This window comes from Amphiura filiformis, chromosome 19, assembly GCF_039555335.1.
Source record: "Amphiura filiformis chromosome 19, Afil_fr2py, whole genome shotgun sequence".
Taxonomy (NCBI): Eukaryota; Metazoa; Echinodermata; class Ophiuroidea; order Amphilepidida; family Amphiuridae; genus Amphiura; species Amphiura filiformis.
The window spans coordinates 9,837,971-9,854,670 of record NC_092646.1 but is presented as its reverse complement, the minus strand read 5'-3'; the positions used below and the strand labels follow the sequence as shown (position 1 = coordinate 9,854,670).

Below are 16,700 nucleotides of genomic sequence, written 5' to 3'. Positions count from 1 at the left end.
TTACTTTCTTTTGTTTTCGTTTCACTCTGTTTTGTTTGCTTTTACTTTGTTTAGCTGTTTTTGTTTTGTTTTTGTTTTTGTTTGCTTTGCTTGGTTTTGTTCTGTGCATTTTTATTATATGCTGTGTTTTTTGTTTTCTTTTGTTTTGTTGTTTATTTGTTTTTCCTTTGTTTTGCTATGATTTTGTTTCGCTGTTTTTTGTGTTTAGTTTTTACTTTAGGGCCTATATGATGTTCGTTTGTTTTATTTGTGGCCTATATCTTAAATTTTGTTTTGATTTCTCAATTATAGGCCTACTTTTAAATTTGCTTAAAACCAGTGTTGGCTTCGGGGACAGTTTTTTGACATTGGCCTTTTCTGATTTCAAGCCCCTCTCCCAGGGGCCGGGCGTAGCCAGATTTCTCGGGGGGGAATACCAATTTCTTCCCGGTTTTGGTGGGAACAGGGCAAAGATGAAAACAAATTCACATGTTGCATCATTTTGACCCGGCATTATCGGTGGGATATATAGGCCTACATAAAAATATGCCTACTGTTATTTGAAGAGAGGCTGCCGGGTTGAGGGGTGGGGGAGGGGTTGTATGCTGCAGCAGAATCAGTACAGAATTTGTACCTAAAATGAGTTTTAATAACAGCAGTATTTCAGAAAGTGGACCTTCTTGGAATGAAAAGTGCGCTTTTTGTTTAAAAACACAACCTTAAATTTGTAAGTCCCACTTTGGACTTTTTTGCTGAAAAAAGTAGCAAGAAGCGAATTTTTAGAAAATAGAAGTGGACTGATTTGTCTTCATGGGTTAAGTAGGCCTATATAACGACCATGAAGACGTGATGGAAGTATAGAGTTGCAAAGAGCAATCAGTTGGTTGAATTATGATGGTCAGGGGCTATTAACGTGCCTCCTCCCTCCTGGCACGCTTGTGCAGTGAGATTAAAAATCCGTGCCATAGGGCCTGCACTTTGGCTCGACATTTGAAAGGGGCGTGAATTCATTTTTGGATACGCCCTATTATAATTAGGTAATACTCGACTCACACACATTCCCTATTATGTATATACATGTACCACATGTAGTAAATCTGTCTGCTTTATCTGTATTGTGCCGTTCTTAAGCAAATAGTTAAACACGATTTCATCAAACATTATAACAATAGCTCTTTTACAGTGTGCAATCACCCCGGGCAATAATTTGGCAATAATAGAGGATGTGCGTGAAATTATTGATTGGCTCCATACAAAGGATTTGAACCGGTGTCCTTCACCGTAATCATGGCGCAATGCAGTGCATTCAATCAAACGTTGTCGTCAACCTATTTGATCGTAACACTTTGTTATGTGTGTGAGATGTCGCGGTAGATCGCAATAGCTTGTAATCATGCTTTTGTTGAATGAATTTGAGTACTCCGCCATATTTACGGTATGCTACGTCATAATCTAGGTGATTATTTGCATTGTATGTCTTGAATACGCTGGCGAAGTTGTGTAATAATCGGACTAATGCTATAACAGTAAGTGAATACAACTTGAATATAGGCCTATCGCGTTGCAAAGCCCAGTTCAGTGATCCCAGCGAAAGTGAAAAAAAAATCAAATTGTTACTTTTATAAATTTTTTTAATGAAAAAAATGGCAAAAAACCCAAGAAAACGGCAGTATCGACGAAGTTGAAGCCCCATTCAAATAGGCCTACATGTAGCTAATTTATATACTGTCTGTAATTACAGATTCACGTAAATGCATTATTTTTGTCTTAAATAGACCTACACGGCTTTTGGCTGAACCACTAGCAGAAGACACCAAATTGATGTTTTATGACCTTTGACATTCTTTTGTGGCGAGTGACATGGTCAGTTCAATTCACGCCGAGTGTCCTTGACAGGTTTGACTCTGCTTCAGTGGTCATGAAAGAATTCAAAAGATAACCTCTGCCCCAACAATCCCAAGCAATTGTCTGAAACTGCTTTTCGGATGATGTATCATAAGAACTCAGTCGTCAAATGATGATAGTCATATAATGACCAAAAGATTATTACTGACTACTATATCATTGAAGACTGAGTTCCGCAGTACAAAATCTGAATTTTGATGATTTTTACGATCGTCCGGATGAAAAAATCACTGAATGGGCCGTTAGTTCCCTCCTCTCCTTACCTTGGCAATATGAATCAAAGAAAAATAAAGAAAAATAAATAAAACAAGAAAAAAAAGACAAAGAAAAGAAACAATAAAAGAAAAACAAATATGAAAAGTTCGAACAATATTTGGTTTATAAAATTAATGTGACCGTGATGAGGCTCGAACTCACCACCTTCCGATTTAAAGTTCGAAGCGCTCGTGAACAAAATTCTGATGCCTTACCAAGTGAGCTGTGCTCCTGAGATACGAAATAAAAATAAAATAATGCACTGTATACCTGCTTGTGTCGGTAATTGATTTGCTCATATTCCATAATGGTACAGTGCAACAGAGCAAAAATGCCCATAATTTAAAAGCTATATAATTTATGAACAATATACACTACACAAAAAAATACTAATACAAGGGCATTTCAACATAAGAATCCAAACAATTAAGTACCAACATGCACAGCTTTGTCCTTATATCACATTTGGGTTTTTAACAAAATGTTATCAAACCTTGGCAGCTGCACAAGGCATCTCTTTGATAGCTGATAATGGCCATCCATTCAGCAAGTGGCTACTAACTGACCTTGACAGGCTTGAATGAGCACTGTCATCTGCTACAAAACCATCACACTCTAGGTTTGACAATGGAGTGAAAGACTATTATTATTGATTAGGCGCGGATTTTAAAAGTACAGCTCCTATGCGTGTACATGTATAGCAAAAAATTGGAATATAATGTTTGGAGTCATGTAACTAAAATACTAAATGCATTCTGCAAAATGTGCTCTATCTGACCAATTTATAAAGCATTTAATTAGCTTTAATTTGACACATTGTTTGACATGTTTGGAATTATGGTAAATCATTAAATAAAATATTTATTAATTAATCAATTATGTCAATTAATTAAAATTTAATGCAAATATGCATATTTTCTCTGACAGAATTGTAGGATTTGACAAGAGCCATCTTTCTTAAGTTTGATTCTAATAACATACCGGTATCGTATTGCGTCCCATTATAGTAAAAAAAAAAAAAATACGCGTGCAGGACACGCACACCTACACACACACACCTCTTTGCTTTACCTCACTTGTTCTGCTCAAAATTAAAAGGGACATATCTGACAGTAAAAGCTTACATTTTATGGAAATTATGTTTAACTATTTGTTTAAACAGCACAAAACAGATAAAGCAAAATTACTATACATAGGACTATACATGTATGGTATGCCAGGGACTGTTTAAGAATATATCATTAGATTTATGATATTTACTTCGAGGACTGTTATATATCAAAAATGTGAAAAATATCAAATTATAATAATTTGTCATAAAATTTGTATTATATCATAAATTTCAATGAAATTTATTTGATATCAGAAAGACATTCTTCGTATTCAGAATGCAATTCGATATGTCTGATGTGCTCTCATGTCCCACAAAAATACTATCGAAACGCTCAAAACGCTCATTCCAGATCCCTTAAAGTCATAATGTACGATCTTATAATATGAATTTGGTAAATTTTTTTCAAACCTGATTTTTTAGCATATTTGTAATGTTTACAACTTGCACCTAAATTGCTTGTGTTTGTAGGTAAATAGAGCAAAGTTCGACATAAAGTCATAATGTCCTCCCATAGAACTGCGTGTTAAACGGCCAAAATAACAAGCAGTGTTTCTTTCACTTTACCTTATTATTTCAGCTCAAAATTAACAGAAACCATTCCCGATAATTATTACTAGTATTATTTCAGCATTTTGAGTATATAATGACAAATTTAAAATTTCTTGTTTTATTTATTTTTTTTTTTTATATTGCCAGGGTAAGGAGAGGAGGGAACTAAAGGAATATTCAGTGATTTTTTGATTTTTTTTTCATCCCGACGGTCGTAAAAATCAGCAAAATTTAGATTTTGGATACTAGACTGCGGATCGGTCTTCAATGATAGTCAGTAATTTTTATATTTTGGACATTACTATGACTATCATTTGAGGACTGAGTTCTTATGATCCGAGGAGCAGTTTCAGACAATTGCTTGGGATTATTGGGGCAGAGGTTATCTTTTGAATTCTTTCATGACCACTGAAGCATAGTCAAACCTGTCAAGGACACTTGGCGTGAATTGAAAGACCATGTCACTCGCCACAAAAGAATGTCAAAGGTCATAAAACACCAATTTGGTCATTTGGTGTCTTCTGCTATCTAAAGGCCTTACATGGCTGATTTTGTACCTTTCGTCATTGTCATAGATGTGCTAACAAAGCTTGCTAGTGCAGTGGTTCAGCCGAAAGCCGTGTGTCTAAGGCAAAACATAATGCATTTACGTGAGTCTGTAATTTATATACCGGTACTGACAGTATATAAATTAGCTACATGTATTTGAATGGGGCTTCAACTTCGTCAATACTGTCGTTTTCCTGTTTTGTTTTTTTTGCCATTTTTTTTTTTCATTAAAAAATTTATAAATGTAACAATTTGATTTTTTTTTTCACTTTCGCTCGCGCTGGGATCACTGAATGGGACTTTGTAGCGCGGATTATTCAAAACTTGTTTTTACCTACTGCTATATATAGTATTAATCCGATTATTACATAACTTTGCCAGCGTATTCAAGACATAGGTTATGTAAGGGATAAACTGTACATGGGTATAGAGGCCCTGCATGCTTTTATTGATTGGCTCCAAACAAAGGATTTGAAAAGTGTCCTTCACCGTAATCACGGCGCAGTAAAGGCCGCTATAGTATATTCACATGGGTGTCTTGAATGGCCAATCATATGGGACATAATCATATTGCAGTGACTGCTTCCTTTGTTACCACATGTCAGTCATCTTGTGATTATTGGACCATGTAAACCTGCAAAAAACGAGCCAAAGTGCAGGCCCTATGAGTACGAATTACAAATCCGTGCTTAAAACATATATCCATTCAAGTTTCAACCGGTAAAAATGACCAGGAAATGAAGTTCTTCCGCGAAATAAGATCGAGTCACAAATCCTACGTAAAAATGATATTTAGTATAGTTTTCCTCTCAGTAGGCCTATAAACAATATTTTTTATTCAACCAAAGATTGCCTTATAACGCCTCTGGTACATCTAGTCAAAATTTTCCGGCGACACTGACAGTGGCTCCGCTTCTCCCTGTATTTTCGGAAGGGCAGGCACTGCGAAAAAACACTTGCCAACATGCAGTGACTTTTCCCGACTAAAATAGCCCACGGATGTTGGAAGTGTTTGAATTGACCGTCTGTGCTGGTAAGGGTGGGATAAAGGGCAGTTAGTACTTCATAAAATGATACATGATATCTGTACTTTAATTAGCATCGGGATAGATTCTATACCTCCCTTATACACTGCAAAAACTGTGTCTAGAGATTTTTTTTGTCCTCGATTTGTAAACATGTGTAAAATTTAAACACCAATGTCAAACTTCTAAACTTTTTTTTTATTAATTTGTCAAATTGATTTTTGATGGATTAAATTGACAGAGTTGCACTTTTAAAATGCTTCTTTCGGTCATATAATGCTAGTATTAACTTTGCTTGTCAGAAATTGTAGCAGATCCAAAAAGGTGTTGAAATGCGCAGGATAAGATCTTGCAGCTATTGAACTAAAATATTACCCAAATATACTATTTATTTTTAAAACTAATGGCTTTCTGTTTAGTTTAAAGATACTTTTGTGCTACTTCGTATTGTAGGCCTACAAAATGCATTACTCTACATTTGTATTTCCTTATTGGTTGACAAATTGACAATAAAATATGGTCGTTACAAATAGTGTATATTTTTATTTATTATTTTATCTCTGAAAAAGACATTATAAACACTTTATCACTGGTATTGTTGTTCTTAAAAATGCAAATCAATTTGCAAGCTCATGAAGATAATGTCTTAGACTATATCACTACGTGGAGAGGAGTTGGTGCAACCCCTAATTTTCCATTATAAACGCATATCGTTATATTTGGTACGAAATATAGCTATGGGTCTCCTCTATCCAGTGATACCAAAATAAGTACAAACATTCCCAACATGTCACTATGGCGTCATAACGTGTGCGCGCCCCCGCAATATTATGGATATATGTACACAAAATTCAACGAGTATGCAATTTTCACCGTGTTTTCTGATAAATGAAAAATGATTATTTCAACCTAATTACCAAGTAAGAAGTCAATATCTCTCAGAATAATCTTACAAGATAAAAATGAAAATCATAGATTTTACTGTAGGAACCTACTCCCATGCATAATGTAAAAATGGGAAAAACTCATTATCCAAATGAGTGAGAAGAATATAACATCACACCTAAGCGAGTGAAAACCACTCCTAAAAGAGTGGAAACCACTCTTTCAAGGTATAAAATAGGGGACATTACAGTACTCTTTTTCACTTTCAGTTTACATTAAGAGGGTATGGAAGGATTCACCACCATTTTTGATGGTCGGTCCTACTCCCACGCGGTAAGGTGTGGGGGAATTTTATCACCAAAATAAGCGCACTGGATCTACGATTAGCTTGAGTGATTTTGGCGTAAGCACACGTTTTAACGCCGGATGAAAAACCTTAGCACTAGGGTTAACAAGCATAAGCTAGGAGATGGCGATCCAGACTGATGGTGCAGAGAAAATCTGGAGGCTTTTGGTCACTCGAGAATATAAACGGGATACAATTAATAATAATTTGTTAATGTCATTTTTAACATTATGTAACAGGAAAAAACATAACATATGACATATTTAGAAGACTATCTTGACTAACATTTAATGAACGTTATTGTCATTCGATTTTACATGCATGTAACGTCATTGCCCGGCAATATGCGCGCGAATTATGCCAATTTCCATTTCCATTGTTCTTTGCCCTGCAGTGTATGCGTACGCATCGTAGTTTGCTCAGACCACGTGTATTTTAAATGGCCCACCATATTTCATATAGTACAAGAAAGACATTGAACAGTGTATTGATTCGTTCAAGCATATCGATAGACCAGTCCCTCGCCTTTGTTGATAAACAACGATGTCAAGTGGTCTTATAGTAATATTTACATAGCTGATCGTGCTTACCGACGTTTTATGAGTCGTTTGAAACAAGAGACATAAAACTTACGCAGTTTACTTTCTGTGATTCCGTACATTATCGGATCCAATAATGGAGTCAAATACAACAGAAACACCAGGTAGTGTACGGCTAATGGATTCAGGCAAGTTGGGCAAATTAAACCAACAACTACCACGTATGATAAGTAAGGCAATATAGAAACGCACATTGCTGCTACTAAAGCACCTAATGTCATAGCAGGTTTTATGTATCGATTTCTGCTCCGTTGCAATCGTTTTCCCGATGACATTGAACCTGTTGTACTACTATTACTATTAGGCATTGCAATCTCATCTTCAGGTCCCACTCTTCTGATCTTCTGGAGCCTGAGATGTAACGCATGAAGAAAGGATAGACTAAACACAGCGACAAGAAATACAGGCATGAAGAAAAACGTGAATAAAAATACAAGGGATACTTTGGGCATCATCCATCTTGTCGGTGACAGGCAGACGAAGTCAAAGTTGATAGGCACAGAATTGTTAAGAGATTTAGCATACTCCCAAAATCCTACATCTATAACAGCAGGAACTAACGACAGTAGCCAACATATGGATATTGCCAACAAAACCCGTGGTTTTGATTGGAACTTCATATATTTTGGATATTGAAGTTTGACGAGGAGAAGGCGATCCAGACTAATTGTACAGAGAATCAGGAGGCCGTTGGTTATAGATGCCAAAGCCATTGGGACGTAAAACTTGCAGCCAAGCTCTCCCCAAATCCAGCGTCCGTCCAATATGTCAAGAGACATATGAAATGGGAGCATTATCAATCCTTGGAAAAGGTCGATAAAAGCAAGACTTAATATCAGAAGATCTGCGGGTTTCTCTCCTAAGCTTTTGACCTTCCAGAATGCTATGATTGTACCAAGATTGGCTAAGACGGTTATGAGAGAAAGGCATATCGTCCATACGATGACATTGCTGTGAATTACTAAATTGTCAGCATTCAGGACTTCGTGATCAGATATGTCTGTGATCATGGAGATGATGGAGCTATTCGACATGGTGAAAATGGTTGCTTGTGTCCGTTTCTTCTGTTAGCTTGTGCACAAATGTTACTGCCACTATGTTTCAGCCTCTACTTATGTCATAATAGTTTACCCGCAGTATTTTATAGGTCATTAACTTCCACTCCCATTGTTAAACTACTGAGTTAGGAGTAAAATCATTGCACTTCAATCATGTGTCAATGGTCGCGAAGAATAAGACAAAAATACTCCCATCGGTCACCGACCGTCGACACTTTTTGCAAAAATGTTTTTCCCATTATCTTCAATAAATAATTTTTAATCAATTTGCACAAATTACCGACGCCATCGTGCTCATTCACAAAACAATATTGACACAGGCCGCCGTGGAAGTAATTATTTTCAACGATTAGTATAGAAATCATTGAAAATGACATTTGACATTGTTAAGAGGTATTCGAAACAACATAGTGATGTAATGCATATTGCATAATGACTTCGTGCTTATTCATTACAAAGTACTGACTCCGGTCACGTGGACATACATGTGTGATACTTGTGTCTCATCATGCTCATTATTAATTGTACAATCAATCAGCATCGTTACTGCGTTTGTACATCCTTTATTACATTATTATTATATTGTAGGGAGATTCTGTTAAACAACATACCTAGACAAACGTAAAACATATCAAATTAATAAGCCCAATCGGCATTGGAAGTTTGCAATGCATTGTAAGACAGTTTTTGCAGTTTTAGGACACTTTGTCCTTTGACCTTTCAGAAAATTCAGAAATATTGGGTTTTTGTACGTACAAAATATAATCTAAAACGTTTTACAATATTTAAAACAAAATTGTGACAATAATAAGAAAATTAATGATAATTACGTCAATTTTCCTGATATATCAGAGGTCAAAGTGTCCTAAAACTGCTCTCAAAAAACGGAAGTTAGAATGGCGATTGGGCTTATTGATTATTTCTCATTGGTTTGTTAAAGCGGGTCGGAGGGGAGTATTACTAGCGGTATTTGCACTCAAATATTCAGACATATAAGAGTAAGGAAGCGTAGAAAATGGACCTTGCCAATTGTACCTGCCTTTGGCAATTTTGCCTTAAGATTCTAAATTGGTCGATGAACCCTGAGATTGTATGATACATATTTCTAGTTGGAGACAGTTGATTACGGATTGCAAGGATCAAGATCAAGACTAGCGAAATAAGCTGATATGATACGTCACACGCATCTTGCATGTCTTATCCGGACATGCAACCTACGGAGGTTTGTGTCGCATTTGAGAATACCATCATCAATACATTCGCAGTATATTCGTGGAGTCTGATTTTTTTTTATAAAATGCTAGAGTAAACAATATCCCATGAGGAGTGACACAGGTCAGGAACTTATAAAGGCACCAAGGCACTATAAAAGACAACCACATGGGCCAATCAGTGGTTCACGGCAGCTTAGGAAGGGGTACAGTAAAGCATCATACAAGTGAAATAAGATGCTTATGCATTCTGTTCTTGAAGGATAGTACGCCGTTGTCAGATATGTCACCGACTACTCCATCTGGTAGGCTATTCCAAACGTGAACTGCAGTGTGCATGAAGGTCATCCCAGTAGATATGGTTCTAGAAACTGGTCCTATGAGAGCATGGCAAGGCATGTACAAGCTGGAGCGGGTAGCTCTTCTGACTACAAATGGCTTTGGTAGTAAGTGCCTTCAAATCTAGTGGGCATAAACTGGTGTGCATTTTGGCAGAGTATTGCTGCAGCCACTTTACGTCTTTGATTGAGAGATGTCATGGATTTGATGTTCAGCTCTGTACTTGCCTCCTCTTCGATAGCTTCGTTCACGCCTCTGGATAGAGTCTAGACGATCCTAGAGTGGTGGCGCTGACACTCATTAAAGACATGGTGTATTCCATCACACTGCGAACTTGAGCCTTGTAAATAGTTGCTCTGCCACCGACATCAAGTTTATTTGCAACTCTCCTCAGACACAATGTCAGAGCGCCCAGCTTCTGCCCTGCCCTGGCTGAGACGTTAGAATCGTGCTTTGCCTAGGTCAGCTTGCTGTCGACTGTGACTCTCAGGATCTCCGGCTCATCTTTCTCAGCCAGTTTGGTGGTACCAAACAGAAGATCTAGCTTGGTCCAGCCTCCAAGATCCAGCCTCCATGACCTTGCTGGTGATATAGAGCATGGCGATGAGCGGTTGTTAGATGGATTAGACTTCGAATCTCTCTTGTGAAAACTATGCAGATGCAGACTTCCATTGGCTTGGGAAAACTCCCTTGGAGGAGCAAAGCTCAAACAGCAGACTGAGTGGCCTTGCAAGTTCTGCGCTGCACTCCTTCAGGACTCTTGCAGGGATTTCATTAAGACCAGTAGTTTTATCTTGTTACACAGATTCCTGAGAAGCTTCCAAACATCATTGACCTTGAAGGCTATCTTTTCCATTGTTGAGCGTGTTGCTAAATGCTGGATCTCAGGAGCAGATTCTTCTGCGCTGGCAAGCCGACATTTAGCGACAAAGGTCTGGCAAAATTGTTCAGCTTTTTGATGTAGTGTAAACTTGCCCATCAATCCGCAAGGGTATATCAACTCCGCACTTACCAGACAGGGTGTTAACAGTGTTTCAACATTTCTTGCTGCTGTGGCTGCCATCTGAGAGCTCTTATCTCAACTTGGCTGTTATAGCTCCTTCTGAGCTGGCTACCTTCTGCATGATTGTACTCCTTCCTTATTTTCCTTGGTGTGCTAGTCCAAAATAAGGTTCACTACTCCGAAAATAAAGTTTGCAAGTCCGAAAAGAGGTTTGCTAATCCGAAAATAATATTCGCGAGTCCGAAAATAAGGTTAGCTAATCCGAAAATAATGTTCGCTAGTCCAAATAATAAGGTTTTCTAGTCCGAAAGTATGATTTGATCTAGTCCGTAAATAAGGTGTGCTAGTCCGAATATAAGGTTTGCTAGTCCGAAAACAAAATTCGCTAGTCTAAAAATAGGGTTTGCTAGTCGAAAAGTTACGGCTTGGGTTGGGTTCGAATTAGGGTTAGGGTTATAATTAGGTTTAGGGTTAGGATATGGGGTAAAGTTATCTGCATAGTATAAACATTTTTGGACAAGCGTACCCTAAGACCATGATGACTATAGCGAAACTTATATGACTAGCTGATGAAGACCAAATGCATGCCTCTGTTGTAGTTGAGATTGGATTAAGAACTTCCTCTCTTTTGACCCAGATCTAGCCTAACTCCGTCAGGCCCTTTTGCGGCGTCCTTCTACTTTATTTTACCTGTTGTTTTTTACCCATAATCCTGTTCGGCCGCGGATAGGTTATGACCCAGATCCAAGAGGCTGGCAGCAAACTTATGATCCTGGACATTATGATATGCAATTATGCATTTTCATTTTGTTGGGTGTCTTCTTTTCTTTTTTTTTTTTTTTTTTATTATGTTTCATTAGGCCAGCATTACACTCTTTTTAGCATGGCTTGAGCATTTTGCTTGAATCTATTTCCAAGCATTTTGCTTGAATCTATTTCCATCAGGGCCAAAGTGTGTCTCCGCACGGAGCGACCATTTAAGCATTATTACGGTTCAATCACATAGCTCCCAAACAGACTCCATTAACGTTGTTCTATTTGGCTATGACTCATTTCAATACAAGATGACATCACCGTATTACAGGATATATTTGTGGTTCACTGATGGTAAGCCCGAGCCCAGGAATATTAGGCATATCATCATGGTCACACTGGCTAGGCCTATAGCACAATGTCCGGATACTATAGTCATAATATTCCAGGTTCTAAGGTCAAAATATATGTCCTATCGATAAATCTTGGTTTGTATTTTAAAATTAGAATGACATTTTTCCCACATGATATTCAGGGTATCATTGTATTACTTGTACAAAGTCCGCTTGATTCAGAACTTCGTAGCTTATGTACTTTTAATACCCGGTTCTTTTCCTGAATTATAGCCTAAAACTGAATCGTCGCCTACACATTGTTTTCTTCATCATTTATTTTGTGAATTTATTTGATATTTCTTCCTCATAGGTTTTCTCTTCTCCTTTTGTTTCTTATTCTTCATCCTTTTCTGTCTTTTATTCTCTGTCGTCCTGTCGTTCTTATGTTCCCCTTCTACGTTTTTTTTCGTATCCGTCGATCTTCTCATCACGAATTCCATTAGCCAAGCGATGGTCAGAATGCATTCGGCTATTACTGATTCCCCTCCGCACAAAACAATGGCAAACATGTGTTGTGACTGCCCATTTGGGTGGATTAAAGACGCTTAAAATCGTTTTCATATTGTTAGTAAACTTTTGAAATGCAGTTTAAAATCTCCGCCACGGCCACATCATTTCACATTTCAGGCGGGATGGACACGATCGGGACCCAGCTCATGATTGTTTGATGTGATCATTTAATAGTAATGTTCAATTCTAGATCTGGACAATACCAACAGTTATCACACTAATATACACATATATTTTATAGCTATTTCAAACATAGATCTCATTGCCTTTTTGTGGTAATTTTTATAAGTGTACATTTGTGTACAATTTGAGGGCGCTATTTTCATACATTTTAAATTTAAATTAGCCAAGGAATACGAGTTATTCCTTATAATTATGTTATGATAAAAGATAAGTTTTTTGAAAATGTCATTGCCATTTGTTACGGTCTTTTTCTGATGTTCTGATACCATTATATAAATGTCTACCCCTTCTAAACATGGTAACAAGATTTAAGATAAATGGCGCCATCTTAGTTCACCTTTTCTTAAAATGGCTACAGTTTTCACGCCATCAAACAAACTTGAGTTCTGACTGCCTTTGAGGTATAGGAATGCGTGAAATTGGATTTGAATATATGACTGTATCCAATGGCATTGTATAGTTTAATGCCTCGATTTTTCTCTATTAATAATCTCATACTATAATATACGCGTCTTCTCTAGACACCGGTGTCTAAAGTACTAAAATAAGATTGATTCCAAAGACTTTGTCTAAGGCAGTTTATGATGTCTAGAAATTATTTGCTTACATTATATCCAAAGAAGAGTACCACCCACCTGTAAATAACATACCATTCCAAATTTGGTCTACATTATCGTACGCAATCGTAATTCGTCCCAATAGCGTGACGAATTACACCAATTAGTATTACTCAGAAAACTGGTCAATAATCATGATATTGTGTTTTTATTCGGTGTAATTCAATCGCAATCGAGGAAGTAATTCAACTTTTTGTAAAGTCCGGAAACTTTTTCCTGATAGCTATCTGCAGACGACTGGCTTGTAAAGCTGTCATGGGTGGTTTCATATAAACATGCAAAAGTCTCAGTATGACCGGACACTCACTTACTTCTCCCTTTCATTCTTGCTCTTTATTTATTTATTTATTTATTTATTTATTTATTTATTTATTTATTTATTTATTTATTTATTTATTTATTTATTTATTTATTTATTTATTTATTTTTTATTTTATTTTTTTATTTATTTTTTTTTATATTTTTATATTTTTTAATTATTTGTTTGTTTGTTTGTTTGTTTGTTTGTTTATTTATTTGTTCTTTCTTTCTTTCCTTCCTTCTTTCTTTCTTATTTTTGTTCTTTCTTTCTTTCGCTCTTTCTTTTTTTCTTTCACTCTTTTTTCTTTGTATAGCTCTTTCATTCATTCTTTCATTCTTTCCCTCTTTCCCTCTTTCATTCTTTCATTCTTTCATTCTTTCATTCTTTCACTCTTTCCCTCTTTCATTCTTTCATTCTTTCATTCTTTCATTCTTTCCCTCTTTCCCTCTTTCCCTCTTTCATTCTTTCAGTCTTTCCCTCTTTCCCTCCTTTCCTTCTTTCCTTCTTTCTTTCTTTCTTTCTTTCTTTCTTTCTTTCTTTCGCTCTTTCGCTCTTTCGCTCTTTCTTTCGCTCTTTCTTTCGCTCTTTCTTTCGCTCTTTCTTTCGCTCTTTCTTTCGCTCTTTCTTTCGCTCTTTCTTTCGCTCTTCCTTTCGCTCTTCCTTTCGCACTTTCTTTCATTCTTTCGCTCGCTGAGCCGTCAACGGAATACGGATGGAAAGGGATTTGTTATTATGATACAAAATATATTCCCTCAACATAATCATTGTATGTATAGATATAAATAGTGTAATTGAATACCCACCCCCGTGCAAAGTAAACTCAGTAGACCTGTGTCATGGTCCAGAAATAATGTGGTGAACATTGAAATAATATATTACTTTCCGGGAATCTATTTAAATTAACATGATTAATTCCTGAGTCAGAGCCCGCATGACTATCAAAAAGAAACGTAACAGGTATGATACACGGGGTGGGGTAAGGGGAAACGCAATAATGCATTACTTCAGCCATCTTCAATAATGAAATGCATTACAATGTACACATATATGCATTGTCATTATAGTTGGTGTCTATGGGGTAAACCCAAATTTTAAGTTCAAGGTCATGCAGGGGTCAAACAGGGTTGATAACTGAAAATCACCTTGAAATTCACTGTTTGCTTCAGAATAAGTGCTGTGATCATCAGAATAATGCCAAAAGTTCTTACGAATCATGGAGGAGATTGGCGAAAGGCCAGAGGTAGCCATACCTTTAACAAAAACGTTACCAAACAGAAAACACCAAAAACATCAAAATCAAACAAACAACCAAATAAAACTACAATTCTCGACAATTAATCATATTTTGAAATTAAGTGTTTTGAATAACATCTCAATCAACACGTTTTTTCGTTCGTTAGTTCGGAACAAACGTTAACAATTAACAGTTCATCCTTTGCATACCCTGTGTCTTTAATAGCTATTGTAACCCAGCAACTCTGTGGTAAAGAGGCCAGAAAATAATTCCAATATCTCATACCCTCGTTCGTATGCCTTTATCTAGGACTGCAACCCATTTAATCTTGCAATGAGACAATGAGATAATGGCAGCCAGAAAATTTTTTCTAATCATGTTTGCAATTGGCTGATTGTGCCATCACATGATTATAATAGGCTTTACTGATTTGTGAGTAAGGTTAGTCCAATAAATTGTTTACTTACAGACGAATCCAATTTCACGCATTCCTACACCTCAGTGGCAGCCATAGCTGGGTCTCCGTTGGCTCCATCTCACCTAAAATGTGAAATGAAGCGGCCTTAGCGGGGATTATAATCTGCATTCCATCACCCGTGTTGCACGTAGACAAAAGAATGATGAACGTTTATACACAATACAACATCGATTTTAAGCGGCTTTAATCTACCCTGGGCAGTCACAACACCAGTTTGGTGCAGTAATGGCCGAATGTATTCTGACCATCACTTGGTTCGTTGGATTCATCTATAAGGCTGAACATAATAGGCAAAATACACTGGATATTTTCAGACAGCCGATTTACTACCAACTGAAACTTAGTCCCTGTTCATGAGCATAATCAAGAAACCAGTAACCTCCATGCTTCATAGCATTTGAGAACATATCTATCCAGTAATGTTGCTTATCTTTTCTGTCAATAACTGGGTCCCTAATAATGAAAACTTTGGGCATTTCTCTAATCTCCCCGAGTCCCTGGTTTGTGAAAGTATAGACCTATTAAAAATGTATGAGTAAGCATCTTATCTAGGCCTTATCTCTATGGTATACTTGAATATGATAATGATATTTCATTAGAAACCTTATATTTCGAGAATTTCGTGCTGGCGAGTTATAGCTTCATTAAATACATCATGGGTATAATATAGGTCTCTAATGTGTCAATCGGGACCTGTATGGGCTTCTGCACAGCATGAATATAGTTGAACAAAAGGCTAAAAAACAAAACAAATTTCAATGCAAAATGAAGTTTTTGCTAAATTATTTTCAGAGTTAGGATGTAGGTATCATTATGCCTCAAATAACTCATCCATTGTAAAATCAGTGCAGAGTAGGTTAGATATGAATATTGAAAGTTACAACAAATTACTCTACTTTTGGTGCAACATTTAGGCTTTTAGGGCGACAGTTCAAAAACCATCGGGCGAAAGTTCGAATCCTGGCGATGGTTTATACGCTCTCGTGGAAAAAGTAAGTTAGCTTGAAATTCCCTGGACAGGGAACTTACAACTTACTGCTAATTGTCTCGTTGTAACCCGTACGAAACTCGGGGAGTTGATCCTGGTTGCGATGCAGCGATGGTCAATTGTAGAATTCTAGGGTGTGCACTCTTGTAGCTGCAAAGTCCCTTTGTTGTTGTTAAATCATTTATGGAATGATATGGGACCGTAGTGGTCAGCGACAACCTGTAGACATGGTAAAGTGTGCTGAGGCTTGTGGATCAACGTCTAGGCGTTGTGCCTGAGTGCGTAGTGCAAATCACTGCGCTATTATATTGTTTTTAAAAGTTGGTTCACGGGTTAATACTTACCTACGACAGCCAGTCCAGGATTATAATATCGGCGACCTTTGCCTGACCTTGTATTTTTTTCACTTTTTAATATTAATTGT

General features: G+C 36.9%; 1 protein-coding gene across 1 annotated transcript; it reads right to left on the bottom strand.

The window, feature by feature from the left end:
- Positions 1 to 7,193: 7,193 nt before the first annotated feature.
- Positions 7,194 to 8,240, bottom strand: LOC140140368 (5-hydroxytryptamine receptor 7-like). The gene has a single exon (XM_072162129.1). The coding sequence runs from the start codon at positions 8,238 to 8,240 to the stop codon at positions 7,194 to 7,196; it is 1,047 nt and encodes a 348-aa protein (XP_072018230.1).
- Between the last annotated feature and the right edge of the window lie 8,460 nt (positions 8,241 to 16,700).

Bases quoted from the DNA above. Each gene is read 5' to 3' on its own strand.
- LOC140140368 (XM_072162129.1), bottom strand. From the start codon at position 8,240: ATGTCGAATAGCTCCATCATCTCCATGATCACAGACATATCTGATCAC.